The 16751-nt window shown below is 43.2% G+C and overlaps 2 protein-coding genes across 2 annotated transcripts in view; one reads left to right on the top strand and one right to left on the bottom strand.

Annotated features, from left to right (window-relative positions):
* Positions 1-11237, top strand: LOC131680541 (uncharacterized). Its single transcript, XM_058961256.1, has 3 exons — positions 1-64; positions 5914-6723; positions 8248-11237. The coding sequence occupies exons 1-3, from the start codon at positions 1-3 to the stop codon at positions 11235-11237; spliced, it is 3864 nt and encodes a 1287-aa protein (XP_058817239.1).
* The window catches only part of LOC131683634 (sodium-coupled monocarboxylate transporter 1-like), a 51125-nt gene extending 34422 nt beyond the window's left edge, over positions 1-16703 (bottom strand). Inside the window, exon 1 of the mRNA XM_058965767.1 lies at positions 16575-16703. The gene's annotated coding sequence lies outside the window, so the exon portion shown is untranslated. The remainder of the gene's footprint in view (positions 1-16574) is intronic.
* Positions 16704-16751: the final 48 nt, after the last annotated feature.

Here is a 16751-nt window from a genome sequence, read left to right on the forward strand (position 1 = left end):
ATGAATCTAGCCTACTCCGACGAAGAGTTCCCTGGCGATAGAAGTTCGAAAGCCAGATGCCGAGGTCAGTTTGGCGATTCCGGTAGAGTAGGGCATCCTGTTTGCTGGAACCCCGACGGGACTGGTGGTGTCTCGTCGCGGTCTACGTAGTCTAGTTCCCGGCGGCGAATCTGACTGTACGCTGACGGAGAGTTCCCCGGCGAAAGAAGTTCTCCCGATACCGATTCTTCTTTGGTTTCAATATCACAACTTCTTGACCTGCGCCATTTAGCGCCGCAACTCCTTTAAGCCCTTTAGTTCTCTTTTTGTGCCATTTAGCACAACTTACTTGGGTCATCAAGGAAGTAGCTCCTCTCAGCTCAGCTCCTCGACTTGTTCGCGAACTATTCGGTCTAGCCCCAGACGATGGACCTGACCTACTCCGACAGAGAGAAGTTCTCCCGAAACCTAGCCAATCAGCTGGGTGCCGAGGTCAGTTCGGCGATTCCGGTGAAGCTGGGCGTCCGGTTCACTGGTGCCCCCATAACCCGCGACTGGTGGTGTCTCGTCGCGGTCTACTCAGTCTACTCCCCAGCGGTGAATCTGGATTACGCTGACAGAGAGTTTCCTGGCGAAAGAAGTTATCCCAATACCGATTCTTCTTTGGTTTTCGCTATATTTCTGTCGCTATTCCGACGGTGGAGTGCCGTGGTTGGTCTGGCGATTCCAGATGGAGCGTGGCGTCCGGTTTGCTGGCATTTCGACGACTCATACTTGGTGCTCTGTTGCAGTCTACTGGACCAGGCCTCGGCGATAGATCTACCTTATTCCTACGGAGAGTTCCCTGGCAGTGATTGCTCTCCTGAAACCTTTGCTCGATGTTCATCTGTTTACTGCGCTCCACGTCTTTGGTCACTTGTCATTATGTAGGCTACATTATCTGGGTTGATGCCCGGTCCTCCCGTTTTAAGTAACTCCTTGCACTTCGCATAAAACCTCGGACATTCAAAGACCACATGCTCCGGTGTCTCCTTGACGATCTCACACTGATGGCACAATGATGACGTTGCATACCCGAACGGATGAAGATACTTCCTGAATCAGCCGTGGCTCGGTAGGAGCTGTTTCAGGTAATCTTGTCGTGATTTCTATTGACCCACGTCGACAGGTTTGGATGAGCCGGTAAGTCTACTTTCCTTTCTTCTCATTGTCCCATTCATGCTGCCACGTCACCATCAAATCGATTATTATCACATTTCTCACGTTTCTGATGTTTCATTGATTGTAGCACTTGATATTCTACGCCTAGGGTGATGCTGATGGGAATCATCTTGCCGATAACACATACAGCCTCCGGTACGCAATCGCACCTCGTATAACCACCAGCCGGAACGTCCTGTTCAGCTTTTCGCGGCTCCGCTTGGCTTTCAGCGCCGCACACCAGGCAGGAGCCCCATATCGCAGTATTGATGACGAAACACTAGATAATAGACCGACATGTCGCAGATGCAATCAACGTGGTTGCTCAACCGGTCGTCGCTTATCACTCCTAATTGCTTCAGTGCACGCTTCGATGCAATCGTATGCCCTTCGATGGTGATCTGTATCCGCTGAACTGCTTTGCAGTTGGTGATCAACAACACATCCGTCTTATGGTGAGCTATTTGCAGCTTGACCCCGTTCTTCCAGCTCTCGATCGCATCTATTGTCTCCGTCGCCGACATCTCCATTTCTTCAAGTGTCTCACTGATCACCGTTAGTGACACGTCGTATACGAAACCCACGATTTTCACTTTCCGGGGCAGCCGCAGTGTTAAAACCCCATCGTACATCCCGTTCTAAAGCTTGGACAGATAATGGAGCCCTGAGGAACGCCCTCTGCGACTCGCATTCACTTCTGCCCTTTGTTCGTCTGCTACAGCAGTACTCTACTGTGGAAGTAGATCTTCAGGACCTGGCTTATAAATTTGTGTAGCGCTGCGGCATTGGCCTATACGAGGCTGGATGGCCCGGTGATTTCCCTGACTTTGGCAGCAACATCAGCTTCTATATCTTTCACATAGCGGGGAAATTGCTATCATCTAAAAACTTTAGCAGTAGTATCCTGAACATGTCCGGATATGCCAGGATCGCAGCTTCAAGCGCCACAGTCGGCTGTGTTTGCTCCTTCTTTTTCGCCGTACGGTGTCGGCGACCAGGTAGTTGAATCCTACTTCGGGAAGAAACCCTTAACGATTATCTTTAGCTTATCCGGGTATATATCAGCTGGTATCGACGATCCCTCATCTTCGTCATGACGACGCAGTACGCGTCCCTTAGGGATTAGCGTATACTTCTCAACACAGCAAACTGGCTAGCTAAGCTTGATCTCCCGTTTTACAACGTCTCTACCTTCTCGAAACGTCGCTTGCGCTCCTCTCTCACTCTCCTATCTGAGCCCGCCTTCTGACTCTAAGACAAGCAGCGTGTAGCGTACCGAGTTACTCATCTATCCAGTAATCTGCACGCCGTCTACTGCATGGCTCCAATTTTCGTGGCATTGTAACGTCACAAGCCGTCACAATCCTTCGTGCTAGATCAGCCACATCAACGTACTTGATTCCGCTGTTCGTCAGTTCATCGCTGTTCATAAGACTCAACAAAGAGGTTGTTGTGAAAGACTTTCGTCTTCCACTTTCGCTTGCCGGTCGTCCTTCTCCGTGTTGCAGCAGGGTTCCATTGGCCGATGCAGGAGCCATTTAGCTCCTCGCTTCACCGCAATCTACTCGTTGTAGTCCTCGGCGGTTGACCTTGCCTCCACAACGAGTCGACAGGTAGGTGTCGAGGCCAATTTTCACTATAAGGAAACATTCTTAAACGTTCCCTTCAGGGACGCTCCAAGAGGTCTTTTGCAGAAATGCTTAGGATACCGACGCCACCGGCCTCTACGAACATCTACACCAACTTGTTCACTGGCGAAGGCGACTGTGTGAGCCCCAGGAGGGAACATCTTCTGCTGTGCCTAGTAGCAATAGAAAAAGGAGGAACATTTCCTGCCCCAAGCTTCGTCGTAAAGGCCAGAAAGTGTCTCTTCAAGGCGCCCCTAAAACAACTACTCAAGGAAGTACTGGTGCAAAACCGAAGCAAGTCGCTCCCGGTCTCAGAAACCTGAGTTCAAAAAAAGAGTTCCAAGCACTTCGGGGAACACCAAAAACCGTAAGTGTTCCCATATCTCAGCTAGAGAAAGAAACCAACGCTGGCTTAATAAATTTCTCTGACATTGTGGACCGTATTTTTACAGCACTAAATATTTCTGACCCTCTCAAAAGCATCTTGATAAGCTTTCTCTCCGCAGTAAAAACATTTTTGATGCAGTTCACTACGAATTAGCCCCTCCTTCCTCCTAAATATTACTAATTAACTTGAAATGCGATTCATTTGCACTATGCAAGACATGTCTTTCTTCAGAAATAGTCCTACACTTCCACGATTTTAATATTATTCGCTTGGATCGAGAAGACTCTTACAGAGGAGTACTTTAGGAGATCAAAAAGTGCTATCTTTCAATCGAATCAACCTCCCCTCGACACCAGGCATTGAAGTTGTCGCTTGCTATACCAGAATTAAAGGCAAAGACCTTTGCATTGCTTCCACCTTCAACTCTCCTAGAGCCTCAGTTAGCCAGACAGCTTTGAGATATTGCGGAACTCCTCCCGCACAGAGGGTAATTTTCGGGTGATTTTAGATTGCTACAACTTAAATTAGACCATTTTGAACACGGGTGAAATGACATAGATTCCTGCCCCTCCAGCGCGTCCGAGCACCTTAGACCTGTCTCTCTGCTCTTTCGAGTGGACCGTTATTATGTTGGGAGCTAAATGACTCACGGAAATTGGAGCCTGGAATCAGGAGCTAAATAGCTCACTGTGACAAGACCACCTAAATGTCTTGGATAAAGCACAATATTCGCTCTTGGGATGTGTCCGTACATTGTCACTGTTGTGCTATCTTATGACAAAAGGGTAAACTGAGTTAGATATACCACATTACTTGTCTAAAAAATCTCTACAATGTGCTATGCTATATTTCACCCTAAGGAGGAAAATTTGGTAAAACCAAAATGACTCTAAAATGTGGCTTTTTTAGAATTTTGGCATTAGGTTTTGTTACTGGGATGTAGCGAGAAATGTGCTGAGAAATTGTGATTTTTTGCTTCAAATGTCTCTGTCTGAAAATTGCCTCCAATTATCATGATGTATTAGATGTTTTTCTGTGCCAATTATTTGAAAAATAAAATAGCATACTCATTTTTAAAATGAAAATGCGCGAATTGTGAGAAAAATGCAGTTTAAATTTTAAACTAGGAATGTAGCATATTTGGCAACACTGTAACAAAAAATCAATATTTTTCTAAATTCCCTGACTCATTTCCTTCGAATACATTCTCCCGATTATTTATAGACCAAATTTAGCCAAAGATATAAATGAAAATCAGTCTATTCTCAACCACCAAAGGCATCAGTCACAATACCAGTGTGCTCTCTGCTGCTACCCAAGCCAGCGCAAACAGTTGCTTTTTTCTTGTGTGCTTTGTCTGAAGAACAAAGGGAACCGTTACTATTATTCTATCAAGATGACTGAGTCTCGACAACAAAATATGATTCTTCGGGCTAACACGGTGGCCATTGACTTCCGGTCTTTTCGCATAAGACCAAGTATTGGTGATGTGGAACACTTGCTGAAGAAGAAAATGCAGCTTCGGTTTTCAGACGTCAGTTTCATTCATTTGGAGCACGTCAGACACGCGGTGCTGATAACGTTCAACAAAATTCGCCCAGGCAAAAAGATTCATTTCGCAAAACAACTTGAAACACGTTCTGGATTGTAACACCGCAAAAATCAAGATCCCTGTGTATATGGATAACGGAAACGTGGAAGTTGAATTACATGATTTGGCACCACATACTTGCAAAGTGGCCATTAAAAGGTTCATGTCGTATTTCGGAGAAGTGGAATCCATTACGGAGGATACGTGGAGGAACTACTTTCCAGGTATTTCAAATGGTGTTTTTGTGGTGAGAATGCGGGTAGACCAACCCATTCCCTCCTACCTTACCCTGCAGTACACACCAGAAGGGGGTGATACCATTATACAGCGAACTCTATGTACATATCAAGGACCAACTAACACGTGCCAGTTCTGTGAACAAACGGCACATTACGGACAACCCTGCCCAGAAACCGCTAATAAAAGCTTGTTATAAGTGAACGAAATTGAATACGTCCTGTACTATTTAACGTGGCAACCCTATACGTTATGCCTTTTTGTTGGTACCGCTTTTATACTTCTTGCCAAGTTCGTTACGTACGAGTGACAGTTAAAAAAGACCAAAGCTTCTTCTGGACATAGTGATCAAGGAAAGTAGTGCTTTTTATCTCTCCATTCCGTTATTGCATTTTGGTGTTGTATCTCGGCAATCTCGATCGTTTACGTTGCTCGAGTGAAGAAAACGGTTTTTAATTCCAACTGGCGCTTGTGCGCCAAAATAGATAAAGTGCGTTAAGCAAGTCCATTATCAGGAATCTCATGACGGCTGGAGATGCTGTGCTGTGACTAGCCTTGTAGAGCAGAAGGACCAGAACAACTGAAGGTAAGGGAATCGAAACCTATAGTCCCGTCTGAAATCCCACCCACAACATTGGTGCCGTGACCAGGATTCAGGCACATCGGTTCCGAATCGATTCCCTTTCGTACACGTGACGACCATAACCTCAACCCAAGGACGTTGCTTACCGAGTGTTATCATCGATTTGCTATCACTGCACGTGTCGCCATAACTTCGATCCAAGGAATTTTATAATTACAAGGCCTGTTGCGAATTGGTACCAGGTGAGTACCATTCCAATAATATTATCCCAGTTTTTCGGTGCTTCCGGATCCCTTTTGATTTCCAGTATCGAACGATCAGTGGATCAACAACCACCCATTCATCAACGCTATCACCATGTCCGAGAAAGCGGAGAAGAAAATGAAGCAGAAGGAGCTTAAACGGAGGAATATAACTGCCTCAGTAGATCGGATTGAAGAATTTTTGCAAAACTACCAACCTGCGCGGGATGCTGGAGAAGTACCACTCAGATTGGAACGGTTGGAGCATTATATGGAGCTGTTCGAGACGATTCAGGGAGAGTATGAAGCCTTTGAGGATTCCGATGAGTTCGCGAAGGTCAACTTCACTGTGCGAGCAAAATTTGAAGAGCAATATTTTCGGGTCAAAGCGGGTCTCATGAGCAAACTCCCTCCTCCGACGACCGCTATCGTCCGAGATCAACAAGCATCAACTCACCAACAGGGCTTATCATCGCCTTTGGCTGGGATAAAATTACCAACAATTAAACTACCGGAATTCGATGGAAACTATAACGACTGGCTGAGCTTTCATGACACATTCCTCGCATTGATCCACACATCGATTGAACTGACATCGGTGCAGAAATTTCACTACCTGCGAGCATCACTGAGTGGCGAGGCTGCGCGTCTTATTGAAACTCTGACCATTACCACAAATAACTACGCAGTTGCGTGGGAAATTCTTCTCAACCGTTACTCTAACAAATATTTATTGCGAAAGAAGCATATTCAAGCGCTTCTGGAATACCCTCGCATCAAAAAGGAATCGGCAGCGTCCATTCATTCCATCGTGGACGATTTTCAGCGTCACACAAAAGTTCTCGAGCAACTGGGCGAACCTACAAAGGAATGGAGTTCTCTATTAGTTGAGATGATTATATCTCGTTTAGATGACAACTCGCTCATAGCTTGGGAGGATTTCGCAGCTACATTGGAGGACCCAAATTATGACAAGCTATGCGAATTCTTGCAACGAAGAACCCGCATTTTGGAGTCCCTTTCAGTTAACTGTCATCAACCTTCTCAACCCCAATCGGATAGAAACATGCTAACTTACAAGAAAACAACTCCATTCAAACTGGTATCCCATGCCACTACTGAGAGAATATTTCCAAATTGTGTTGCATGCAAACAGAATCACCCTTTGGTAAAATGCACTGTTTTTGAAGGTATGTCTGTAGAGGAGAGATTGGATCTCGTCAATATAAATAAAATTTGTAGTAATTGTTTCCGGAATGATCATTTCGTGCGTGCTTGTCAATCAAAATACTCATGTCGAGTATGTAATAGACGACATCATACTCTTCTTCATCCTGGATTTGAGTCCTTCAACCCAGACGACAATCAAACAAACCAGACTTCCTTTTTTTCGACGCCCCAAACAACCTTTGCGTCAAATGTCCTTTCAACAAATTGTACAGTACAAAGAAATTCAGGAAGCCAAACTGTTCCCTTCTCCACGAATGCTACTACCAGAAGCGCAAACATATTCCTATCTACTGTAGTATTAATTGTAGTCGATGCTAGTGGACGTGAGCATCTAGCAAGAGCGCTGCTGGATTGTGCTTCTCAAGCTAATTTGATGAGTGATAAGTTGCGCCAAACCCTCTGCCTGAACACCCGAAAAGTTGACATCGAAATATGTGGTGTGGATAAATCATCCACCCGGGTAAAGCGCGCCGTAACAACTCATGTTCGTTCTCGACTGAACCATTTCTCAATACCGATTGAATTTTTGGTAGTAAATAAGGTCACCGGACAGCTTCCTAGTACAACCGTGTCGATATCGAACTGGAATATTCCTCGACAAGTGCAATTGGCAGACCCAGACTTTTATATAAGTCGAGACGTAGATCTGATAATCGGAGCAGCGCATTATTACGAATTTATTAAAAACGGACGTATTCATCTTAGTTTATCTCTTCCTACGCTGGTTGAAAGCGAATTTGGTTGGTTGGTATCCGGAAGAGCAGAACTGGGTTCGACAGGATCGAATTTGATGTGTCATGCTACCACCCTAGCTTCCCTTGATATAGCGATGGAGAAATTTTGGAAAATTGAGGATTTGCGGAACGATAGCTATTCTGTGGAAGAACGTCACTGCGAAGAGTACTATAAAGAGAGCACAGTCAGAAATGATGAAGGAAGATATGTCGTAAGACTTCCAAAGAATGGTGAATTTAAACGGAAGATAGGTGAATCCAAATCACGAGCACTACGTCGGTTTGAATCGTTGGAGAGAAAATTAATCAATAATCATAACCTTAGATTACAATACAATTCATTCATGGAAGAGTACCTGACTTTAGGCCACATGCAGCCAGTCCATGAAGCAGTCCATGACCAGAAAACTGTGTGCTATCTCCCTCACCACCCAGTATTCAAAGAAAACAGTACCACTACAAAAACAAGGGTTGTTTTTGATGGATCAGCAAAGACCAGCAGCGGGCTATCCATTAATGACGCCCTTCTTGTTGGTCCAGTTATTCAGGATGACCTTCTGAGCATCATTCTTCGCTTTCGGAAACATCCCGTTGCATTGGTGGCAGACATAGAGAAGATGTACCGCCAGGTGTTGATTTCCACCGAAGACCAATGTCTTCAACGTATACTCTGGCGTTTCACACCTTGCCAGCCGATCACAACGTACGAGCTAACCACGGTCACGTATGGTCTATCACCCTCATCCTTTCTGGCAACCCGATCCCTTCATCAGCTGTGCGAAGATGAAGGAAAGGAATATCCATTGGCTAGTAAAGTAATACGAAAGGATTTTTACGTGGATGATTTAATCAGTGGCGAGAAATCGATTGAACAGGCAATTCAACTCCGGATTGAACTAGAGGAATTATTAAAAAAGGGAGGGTTTCGGCTACGCAAATGGTGTTCCAATTATCCAGCGGTATTGGCGGGAATGCCATCCGAGATGCTCGGTACAGAATCTACCTTGTTTTTCGATACGGAGGAGACTGTCAGAACCCTAGGAATCTGTTGGGAACCCGCTCAAGATAGTTTCCGTTTCGATATTAACTCGAACATTTCCAACCAAATGGCAACCAAACGGAATATCCTTTCCAAAATAGCCCAACTGTACGATCCACTTGGACTAATGGCGCCGGTTGTTATTGAGGCCAAAATTTTAATGCAACAGCTCTGGACACTTTCTTTGGATTGGGACGCACCAGTTCCAATTGAAATCGAACATAAATGGGAGAGATTTTGTCGTCAGCTACCAAAACTTTCCATGTTATGTATTAGGCGGTGTGCTTTTGGAACCTCCCTCATGACTTCGGAACTGCATACCTTTGCTGACGCATCGGAAGCTGCTTATGGAGCCTGTGTTTACGTCCGGTCAATATCTGAAGATGGATCCGTAGATGTTAATCTCCTGGCAGCTAAATCCCGAGTAGCACCATTAAAACGCATTACTCTTCCGAGGCTTGAGTTATGTGCAGCATTATTGGGCGCCCGCCTATACGAAAAGGTCCAATCAGCGTTGAATATACCCATAAAATCTTCATATTTCTGGTCAGATTCAACCGTGGTGTTGCAGTGGTTAAAATCACCTCCTCATGCTTGGAAAACATTTGTGGCAAATCGGACCTCTGAAATCCAATCCATCACACACGGTTCAAAATGGTTGCACGTTGCAGGGGCAGAGAATCCTGCAGATTTAGCATCTAGAGGATTGTCAGCAGAGGCACTTGTAGAAAATATGCTATGGTTTCACGGTGCCAAGTGGTTAGCAGGAGATATGCTAGAATGGCCGTTTCAAATTGCAAATGATGCGGCAGTTGATGAAGAGCTAGAACGTAGACCTATTGTTCTTTCCATTCAAACCGCTCCAATAATCAATCCACTGTTCACCAGATTTTCTTCGTACAACAAGCTTGTGTCGGTGGTGGCCTACTGCCTCCGTTTTATCTACAACGCCCAACGTAAAAACGGTAGAATTTATGACAGCGTATTATCTGTGAATGAACTAAACGCGGCAAGAAAAGCTTTGGTAAAAATGGTTCAAGCGGACATGTTCGCTAACGATTTACAACTGCTGAAGAATGGTGTCTCAGTATCCAAACAATCCAGTTTAAAGCTCCTAAACCCGTTTTTGGATGCCGATGGTGTGATTCGTGTTGGTGGTCGGCTAAGGTTATCCAAAGAGCGATACTCGGTCAAACATCCGATGGTGTTACCTGGATTTCACCCGTTCACAAAATGTCTTATCGCTTTTTATCATCAAACTGTTCTTCATGGAGGAATAAGTCTCACTCTCGCCGTCATTCGAGATAAATTCTGGCCTTTGCAGGGTCAACGTTCTGTACGAAGTGTACTACGAAAATGCTTCCGCTGTGCTCGTTTAAATCCTCGCCCAATACAACAACCTGTTGGACAGCTCCCTAGCGCTCGTGTCACTCCAAGCCGACCGTTTTCCCATGTGGGAATAGATTACTGTGGACCAGTTTACATCAAATCCCTACAACGAAAGTGCACGCTAATTAAAGCCTACATAGCTATATTCGTGTGCTTCAGCACTAAGGCGGTGCATATAGAACTCGTCGGAGATTTATCAACTGCGGCTTTTATTTCTGCTGTACGCCGGTTTATATCAAGGCGAGGAAAACCTGAACATATATACTCGGATAATGCTAAAAATTTTGTTGGTGCTGCTAATGAGCTCCATCGACTCTATAAAATGCTCCAACCCGGTCCAGATGCTGATCAAATTGCTTCCACCCTCGCCAAAAATGAAATCCAATGGCATTTGATTCCCCCAAAGGCCCCCAACTTCGGTGGACTTTGGGAGGCTGCTGTTAAGGTTGCAAAGAAACATTTATTACGTCAAGTTGGTACCGCTTCTCTTACTTATGAGGACATGATTACCGTCCTCACTCAAATTGAGGCATGTATGAATTCCCGACCGCTTGCTCCACTCACTGAAGATCCTACCGATCTCTCGGCTCTCACACCAGCGCATTTTCTGGTTGGTACTTCTTTGCAAGCTCTCCCAGATGTTGACGTCCGTGCTATCCCTACGAACAGACTCGATCGATACCAACGCATTCAAGAGAAAGTACAGCACTTTTGGCATAGGTGGCGTACCGAATATTTGCGACAGTTGCTGCAGCAAACTTTAGCCAACCCGGAACCTACTCCCATAAATATTGGCAGTGTTGTGCTTATGCAGGACGAATCATCACCACCATTACTATGGCCTATTGCTAGGGTTTTGGAGATTCAACCTGGCAAGGATAATGTAACACGTGTGGTCACGCTTCGCACTTCGTCCGGGATATTTAAACGAGCGGTATCGAAAATCTGCCCGCTCCCATTGGCAGGAGAAGTGGAATTCGAGACTACCTCTAACTAGTGGTCGATAATGAAAGGAAATAAATGAGTGTAGTGATGAGTGATATGAAGTTATAGTGAATGATTTTAGTGAATAAGAAATATGAATTCGAATTATGTTGAAATTTATAATCTCAAGGTGGCCGGTATTATGTTATAAGTGAACGAAATTGAATACGTCCTGTACTATTTAACGTGGCAACCCTATACGTTATGCCTTTTTGTTGGTACCGCTTTTATACTTCTTGCCAAGTTCGTTACGTACGAGTGACAGTTAAAAAAGACCAAAGCTTCTTCTGGACATAGTGATCAAGGAAAGTAGTGCTTTTTATCTCTCCATTCCGTTATTGCATTTTGGTGTTGTATCTCGGCAATCTCGATCGTTTACGTTGCTCGAGTGAAGAAAACGGTTTTTAATTCCAACTGGCGCTTGTGCGCCAAAATAGATAAAGTGCGTTAAGCAAGTCCATTATCAGGAATCTCATGACGGCTGGAGATGCTGTGCTGTGACTAGCCTTGTAGAGCAGAAGGACCAGAACAACTGAAGGTAAGGGAATCGAAACCTATAGTCCCGTCTGAAATCCCACCCACAACAAAGCTCATCTACAGTAAGAAATACCAACACTCAGTCTCCAATATCATTCCCTGAGCCACAAACGGTTGCCAAATTTGTGGCTGCTGTTCAAGCAATAATGACAACTACGAAAGCTGCGTCAAGTACCACAAACTCAACAGCTAATTCTAGCAACGAGGGAGCTACTAGCAATGATGGAGGGTTCACGGTCGTGACCCGAAAAGGAAAGAAGTTAGGAACAACACCTGATCGCGAACATCAAGCCTGTAACCCCGATGATGACCCGGACATGTGCGAAGACGACAAAGATACAAATGACCCCCTTGATATAGTTGACGTGAATGCAAGGATTTCCCCGACACGAAAACGGATCTCCGCGCGCAATGGCAAGTCGCGCGTACGGGATCGATCTTAGCATTAATTGTTTGTTATTTTTATTGTTTACATCATGTAAATATATAAAAGACCCACGGCTCCGTGAAGCTAACGCCTTGAGCCGTGCCAAATAAACGAATTAAAAAAAATAAATGAAAGTTACTAATTTATGCTGTATTCATATGGAAAATTTTCCATGCATGATTATGACGCGCCATACAAATTTTGTTACCAATACTCGCCTATGACCCGTGTGAAAAGGACTTTTGTTTACATTTTTAGTAAAAACTCACCATATAGTCAACCGATCATCGCAATATTTGGGAGCTTAACACAGAATAAATAGAAGCATCAATTGTCTTCTCTGAATTGTTTCCACCATTTATGAGTTTCAAGATATTCAATCTCAAACTTTAAAAATCGTTTTTCTCGAATCACGCTTGTCATAAGATAGCACAACAGTGACAACGTGCCAACAATTGGTGTAACTGGCAAGCTTGAGTTCAAACAAAAACTTTTGTGTCGAAAATAAGTATGAAAATGTCAAAGATTTTATTGCACGTTACCAAGCACAGTTTAAGCATTATTGTCAACTCACTGCCTGGAAATTGCAAACACGAATATCACATGGCTACTATTAAGCATTCTGAGTACTATTCGTATGATCCTTGTGAATCCAATTATGGAACTTCCTGTCATTTGAAATATAACTGCCCTGCAGTAATGCAATTACGTATCCCAATTTTTGGTTCTTCATACATAGATGAACCTATGTACAGGGAGCTAAAACTCAACTCCCAGATATTGAAAGCGCTTTTGACAATGTGTCCTTGCAGTCTATTTTGGAAGCGACACGCGGTCATGGGGCATCTGTCTGTATCTCGGGTTGGGATAAACGCAATGCTTAGTAACCGCATTCTTTGCTCGTCACTGCGACAGGCTGAGATACGGAAATTGAGTATTTGCGGTTGTCCTCAGGGTGGTGTTCTATCACTTTTGTTATGGAACTTGGATACCGACGGCTTGTTGAAGAAACTCAGTGATTCCTGATGAAAATGTCAAAGAATTTGTTGCATGTTTCCAAGCACAATTTCAGTATTCTAGTCAGGGCCATTGCAAACTCGATTATCACATGGCTATTATTAAGCATTCTGAGTACAATTCGTATGATCTTTGTAAATTAAATAAAACAACTTCATGTCATTTGAAATGCAACTGTCCTGCAGTAATGCCGTATCCGTATTTTTGGTTAGGGGCTAAAACTCAAAGATATGTTATTGTTCCTAACCCAGTGTGATAAAAAACTATAGGCTCTATCAGTAGGGTTCATTATTGCTTCGGATGCGAAGAATCGAGGCTGTTTATTGTTTGTGTTGTTGTTGTGTTGTGTGTTCATTTTCCATTTCCTAATCATTTTTCTTCCATTTCCCTATCCCTTTTTGCCTTTCTCATATAAAGAAAGGCTATGCAATCACTGTAAAAATCGACTTTTTAACCGAGGCCTGGAGGGCCGAGTGTCATACACCATTCGATTCAGTTCGTCGAGATCGGCAAATGTCTGTGTGTGTATGTATGTGTGTATGTGTGTGTGTCATTTAAACTCACACAATTTTCTCAGAGATGGCTGAACCGATTTTCGCAAACTTAGTTTCATCTGAAATGTATAACGCTCCCATAAGCTGCTATTGAATTTTTAGTTGATCCGACTTCCGGTTCCGGAGTTACGGGTTGAAGAGTGCGGTCACACAGCAAATTCCCATATAAACTGGTACCACCATGATGTTCAAATGATGTAAAACATATTAAAATTGATGTAACATTACTCTAGTTTGCGGGTCTGGATCACTAATGATCAATCAAAGCTGCTTTGATCACATTGGCCGCCTATGACGGTTCATGACGCCCCCGGGGAACCCGCCAAGTTCCTAAGCTAATATCACACTCATTCCCCAACGAATTCTCTACCGATTTTTACAAACTTGATTTCAAATGAAAGATACAGTAATACCATTGACTGCTGCTGAATTTCATTCGGTTCTGACTTTTGCTTACGGAGTTACAGGGGTGTTAGTAAGGATACACTGGAATTTCCCATATAAATCGGTACAATCGTAATACCTCAGAGGCTAAAAACTATTGAAATGGTCACCAAATTACTTCTAATCGCAGATCTAGATCACTGATTGCCAATCAAACATTCTTTGAATATATTGTCCACTATCGACGATTCCGGAATTCCGGGCATATTCCACAATTAAAGTCACATCGCTTCTTCGGGTGACTGAACCGATTTTCTCAAACCAAGTCTCAAATGGAAGGCAAAATATGCAGTTGAGTATTGTGTCGCCGCCCCTCCCCCCCCCCGCCTTGCCCTTACACCTCCCTCCTTCATCACTCCCCTCCTCTTGGACCACCCTCACGCCCGCATTTCCTTCATCCATCCTGTATACCGAAATAAGATGAAGGATTTCTGACGCATCCTCCACTCCCACTCTACCCATTCCCTCCACTTTCAAACCCATTCCACCAACATTTCAAAATATAATCACATGAAGATAACATTGAACGCATGCTGATAAAGCTAATTAAATATTATTCTTTTGCCTTTCTCACATAGAAAGTTTATGCAAATGTTCCAAAAACCGACTTTCTAACCGTGGCCCGGAGGGCCGAGTCTCATAAACATTCGACTCAGTTCGCCGAGATCGCAAAATATCTGTGTGTATGTATGTGTGTATGTATGTGTGTATGTATGTGTGTATGTATGCATGTATATATGTATGTGTGTATGTGCATATTTGTTAACAAAATGTCCACATCGGTTTCTCGGAAATGGCTGAACGGATTTTTACAAACTAAGATTCAGATGAAAGGTATAATATTCCCATAGGTTGCTATTGAATTTCATTTTCAACCGACATCTTGTTCCGGATTACGAGTTGAAGAGTATGGTTACAAAACAAAATTTGTTGATTTGTCCACATCGGTTTCTCGGAATTTTCTGAACCGATTTTGACAAACTTGATTTTAAATGAAAGGTCCATCAGCTGCATTTGAATTTTGTGTGGATCCGAGTTCTGGTTCCTGAATTACAGGGTGATACGTACGATCACGCAGCAAATCCCGATTCTAACGAATTCTGCGATGAATGTAAAAAGGTGAAATTTTTTCCAAAATGTAAACACAACTGTTGAATTTGTAGATCTAGGTCACCAACAGTCATTCAAAGTCTCTTTGGCCACACTGGCCTCCATCGACGGATCCGGAAGCATCCAAATTCAGAATAACGGTTATATTGGTTTCTCGAAAATGGCTAGACCGATTTGATCAACTTAGTCTCAAATGAAAGGTGTTGCGTCCCCGGAAACTGATATTAAATTCCATCTTCATCCGACTTCCGGCTCCGGAGTTACGGGTTGTGGAGTGCGATCACATAGAAAACTCCGATTCAAACCGATACCGCGATGAATGCAAAAAGGTGCTCTTATATATACTTACCAAGTGTAATAAGAATGAAAGACATTTCCATAATGTTATATTGTACGAACCAGCTATTAAATCATAGTTTGGAGAAATGAGAAAGGCACAATTGCCATTCTAGGTGGATTAAAACAGGTTTTTTATTTTTACTAACGACCTTTTGAGTCAATTTTTTAACTGATGTAACGACATTTAATTAGCAAGGGACTGAAAGGTGAAATATATTTTTCAACATTAAGAGCCATAGTACTCAAAGGGAGAGCAAGGAGTTGAAGGAAGAAAATTTAGAAAAGCATGGGATAGGGTCATATGAGCAAGCTTTGATTTTCCCGTTTTCGAATCAGGAAGGTAATGAGACGACAGGGCAAAGCACAAATCTCTGAATAATAAAGAAAAAAGTGTCATTCGATCCAATATACTCTGATTTCTGATAACTAATATATCGGAGAGCCCCAGTCGGATTTTTTACGTATGGTCTGTTCTTGCGACTTTTACTGTAATTTAAACATCAAATCTTCTGCATAGTAAAGCTTATGTTTATGCTAAGCTTTAATAGACGAAATACAAAAGACCGGTCATATTTCATACAAATTGTTATTGTAAATGAAAAACGAAAGCAAACATAAAATTTTTACAACCAAACAGTTTTCCTTAATTTCCATATTCACTAGTTGATTGTTACTGTATTTGTGACTAGTGTGGTAGAATTTTAGAATTCTGTAAAATTTGGAATGAACAAATAGTATTTAAAATAAAAATTTTATATCACTGCAAACTCTGAAGCCGTATCAATGAAGGAATCCTCTGATTCAAAGTGTATCGAATATATTGTTTCGGTTCTGCTGTCCTGCAACATTGCACAGTCAACCTATTATTATTTTCACCTTCAACAATCTAACGTTTCTTTTTACTCCTTCGTTATTCACTTACGTTGACTATTCTGCGACCTTCAACAGCTATCCTAAAATTTAAACGTTTCACCAATTCACTTCAATACCAGCCTGGCCATACCGTATCGCTATGATCGTTCCAGCAGAGCGAACGGTTCCGTTTAAACTGAGCCGCCAGTGACAAGCCAACGCATTCAGCCAACCCAGTCCGCTAAAG

The sequence above is a fragment of the Topomyia yanbarensis genome, chromosome 2 (assembly GCF_030247195.1).
Source record: "Topomyia yanbarensis strain Yona2022 chromosome 2, ASM3024719v1, whole genome shotgun sequence".
NCBI classification, from domain to species: Eukaryota; Metazoa; Arthropoda; class Insecta; order Diptera; family Culicidae; genus Topomyia; species Topomyia yanbarensis.

What these genes read in the sequence shown, in the direction of transcription:
- LOC131680541 (XM_058961256.1), top strand. Translation starts at nt 1, where the DNA reads ATGAATCTAGCCTACTCCGACGAAGAGTTCCCTGGCGATAGAAGTTCG. An exon ending in TTCGAAAGCCAGATGCCGAG is followed by an intron (nt 65 to 5,913) that starts GTCAGTTTGGCG and finishes TTTGATTTCCAG; the next exon opens with TATCGAACGATCAGTGGATC. An exon ending in CGAACCTACAAAGGAATGGA is followed by an intron (nt 6,724 to 8,247) that starts GTTCTCTATTAG and finishes CTCACCACCCAG; the next exon opens with TATTCAAAGAAAACAGTACC.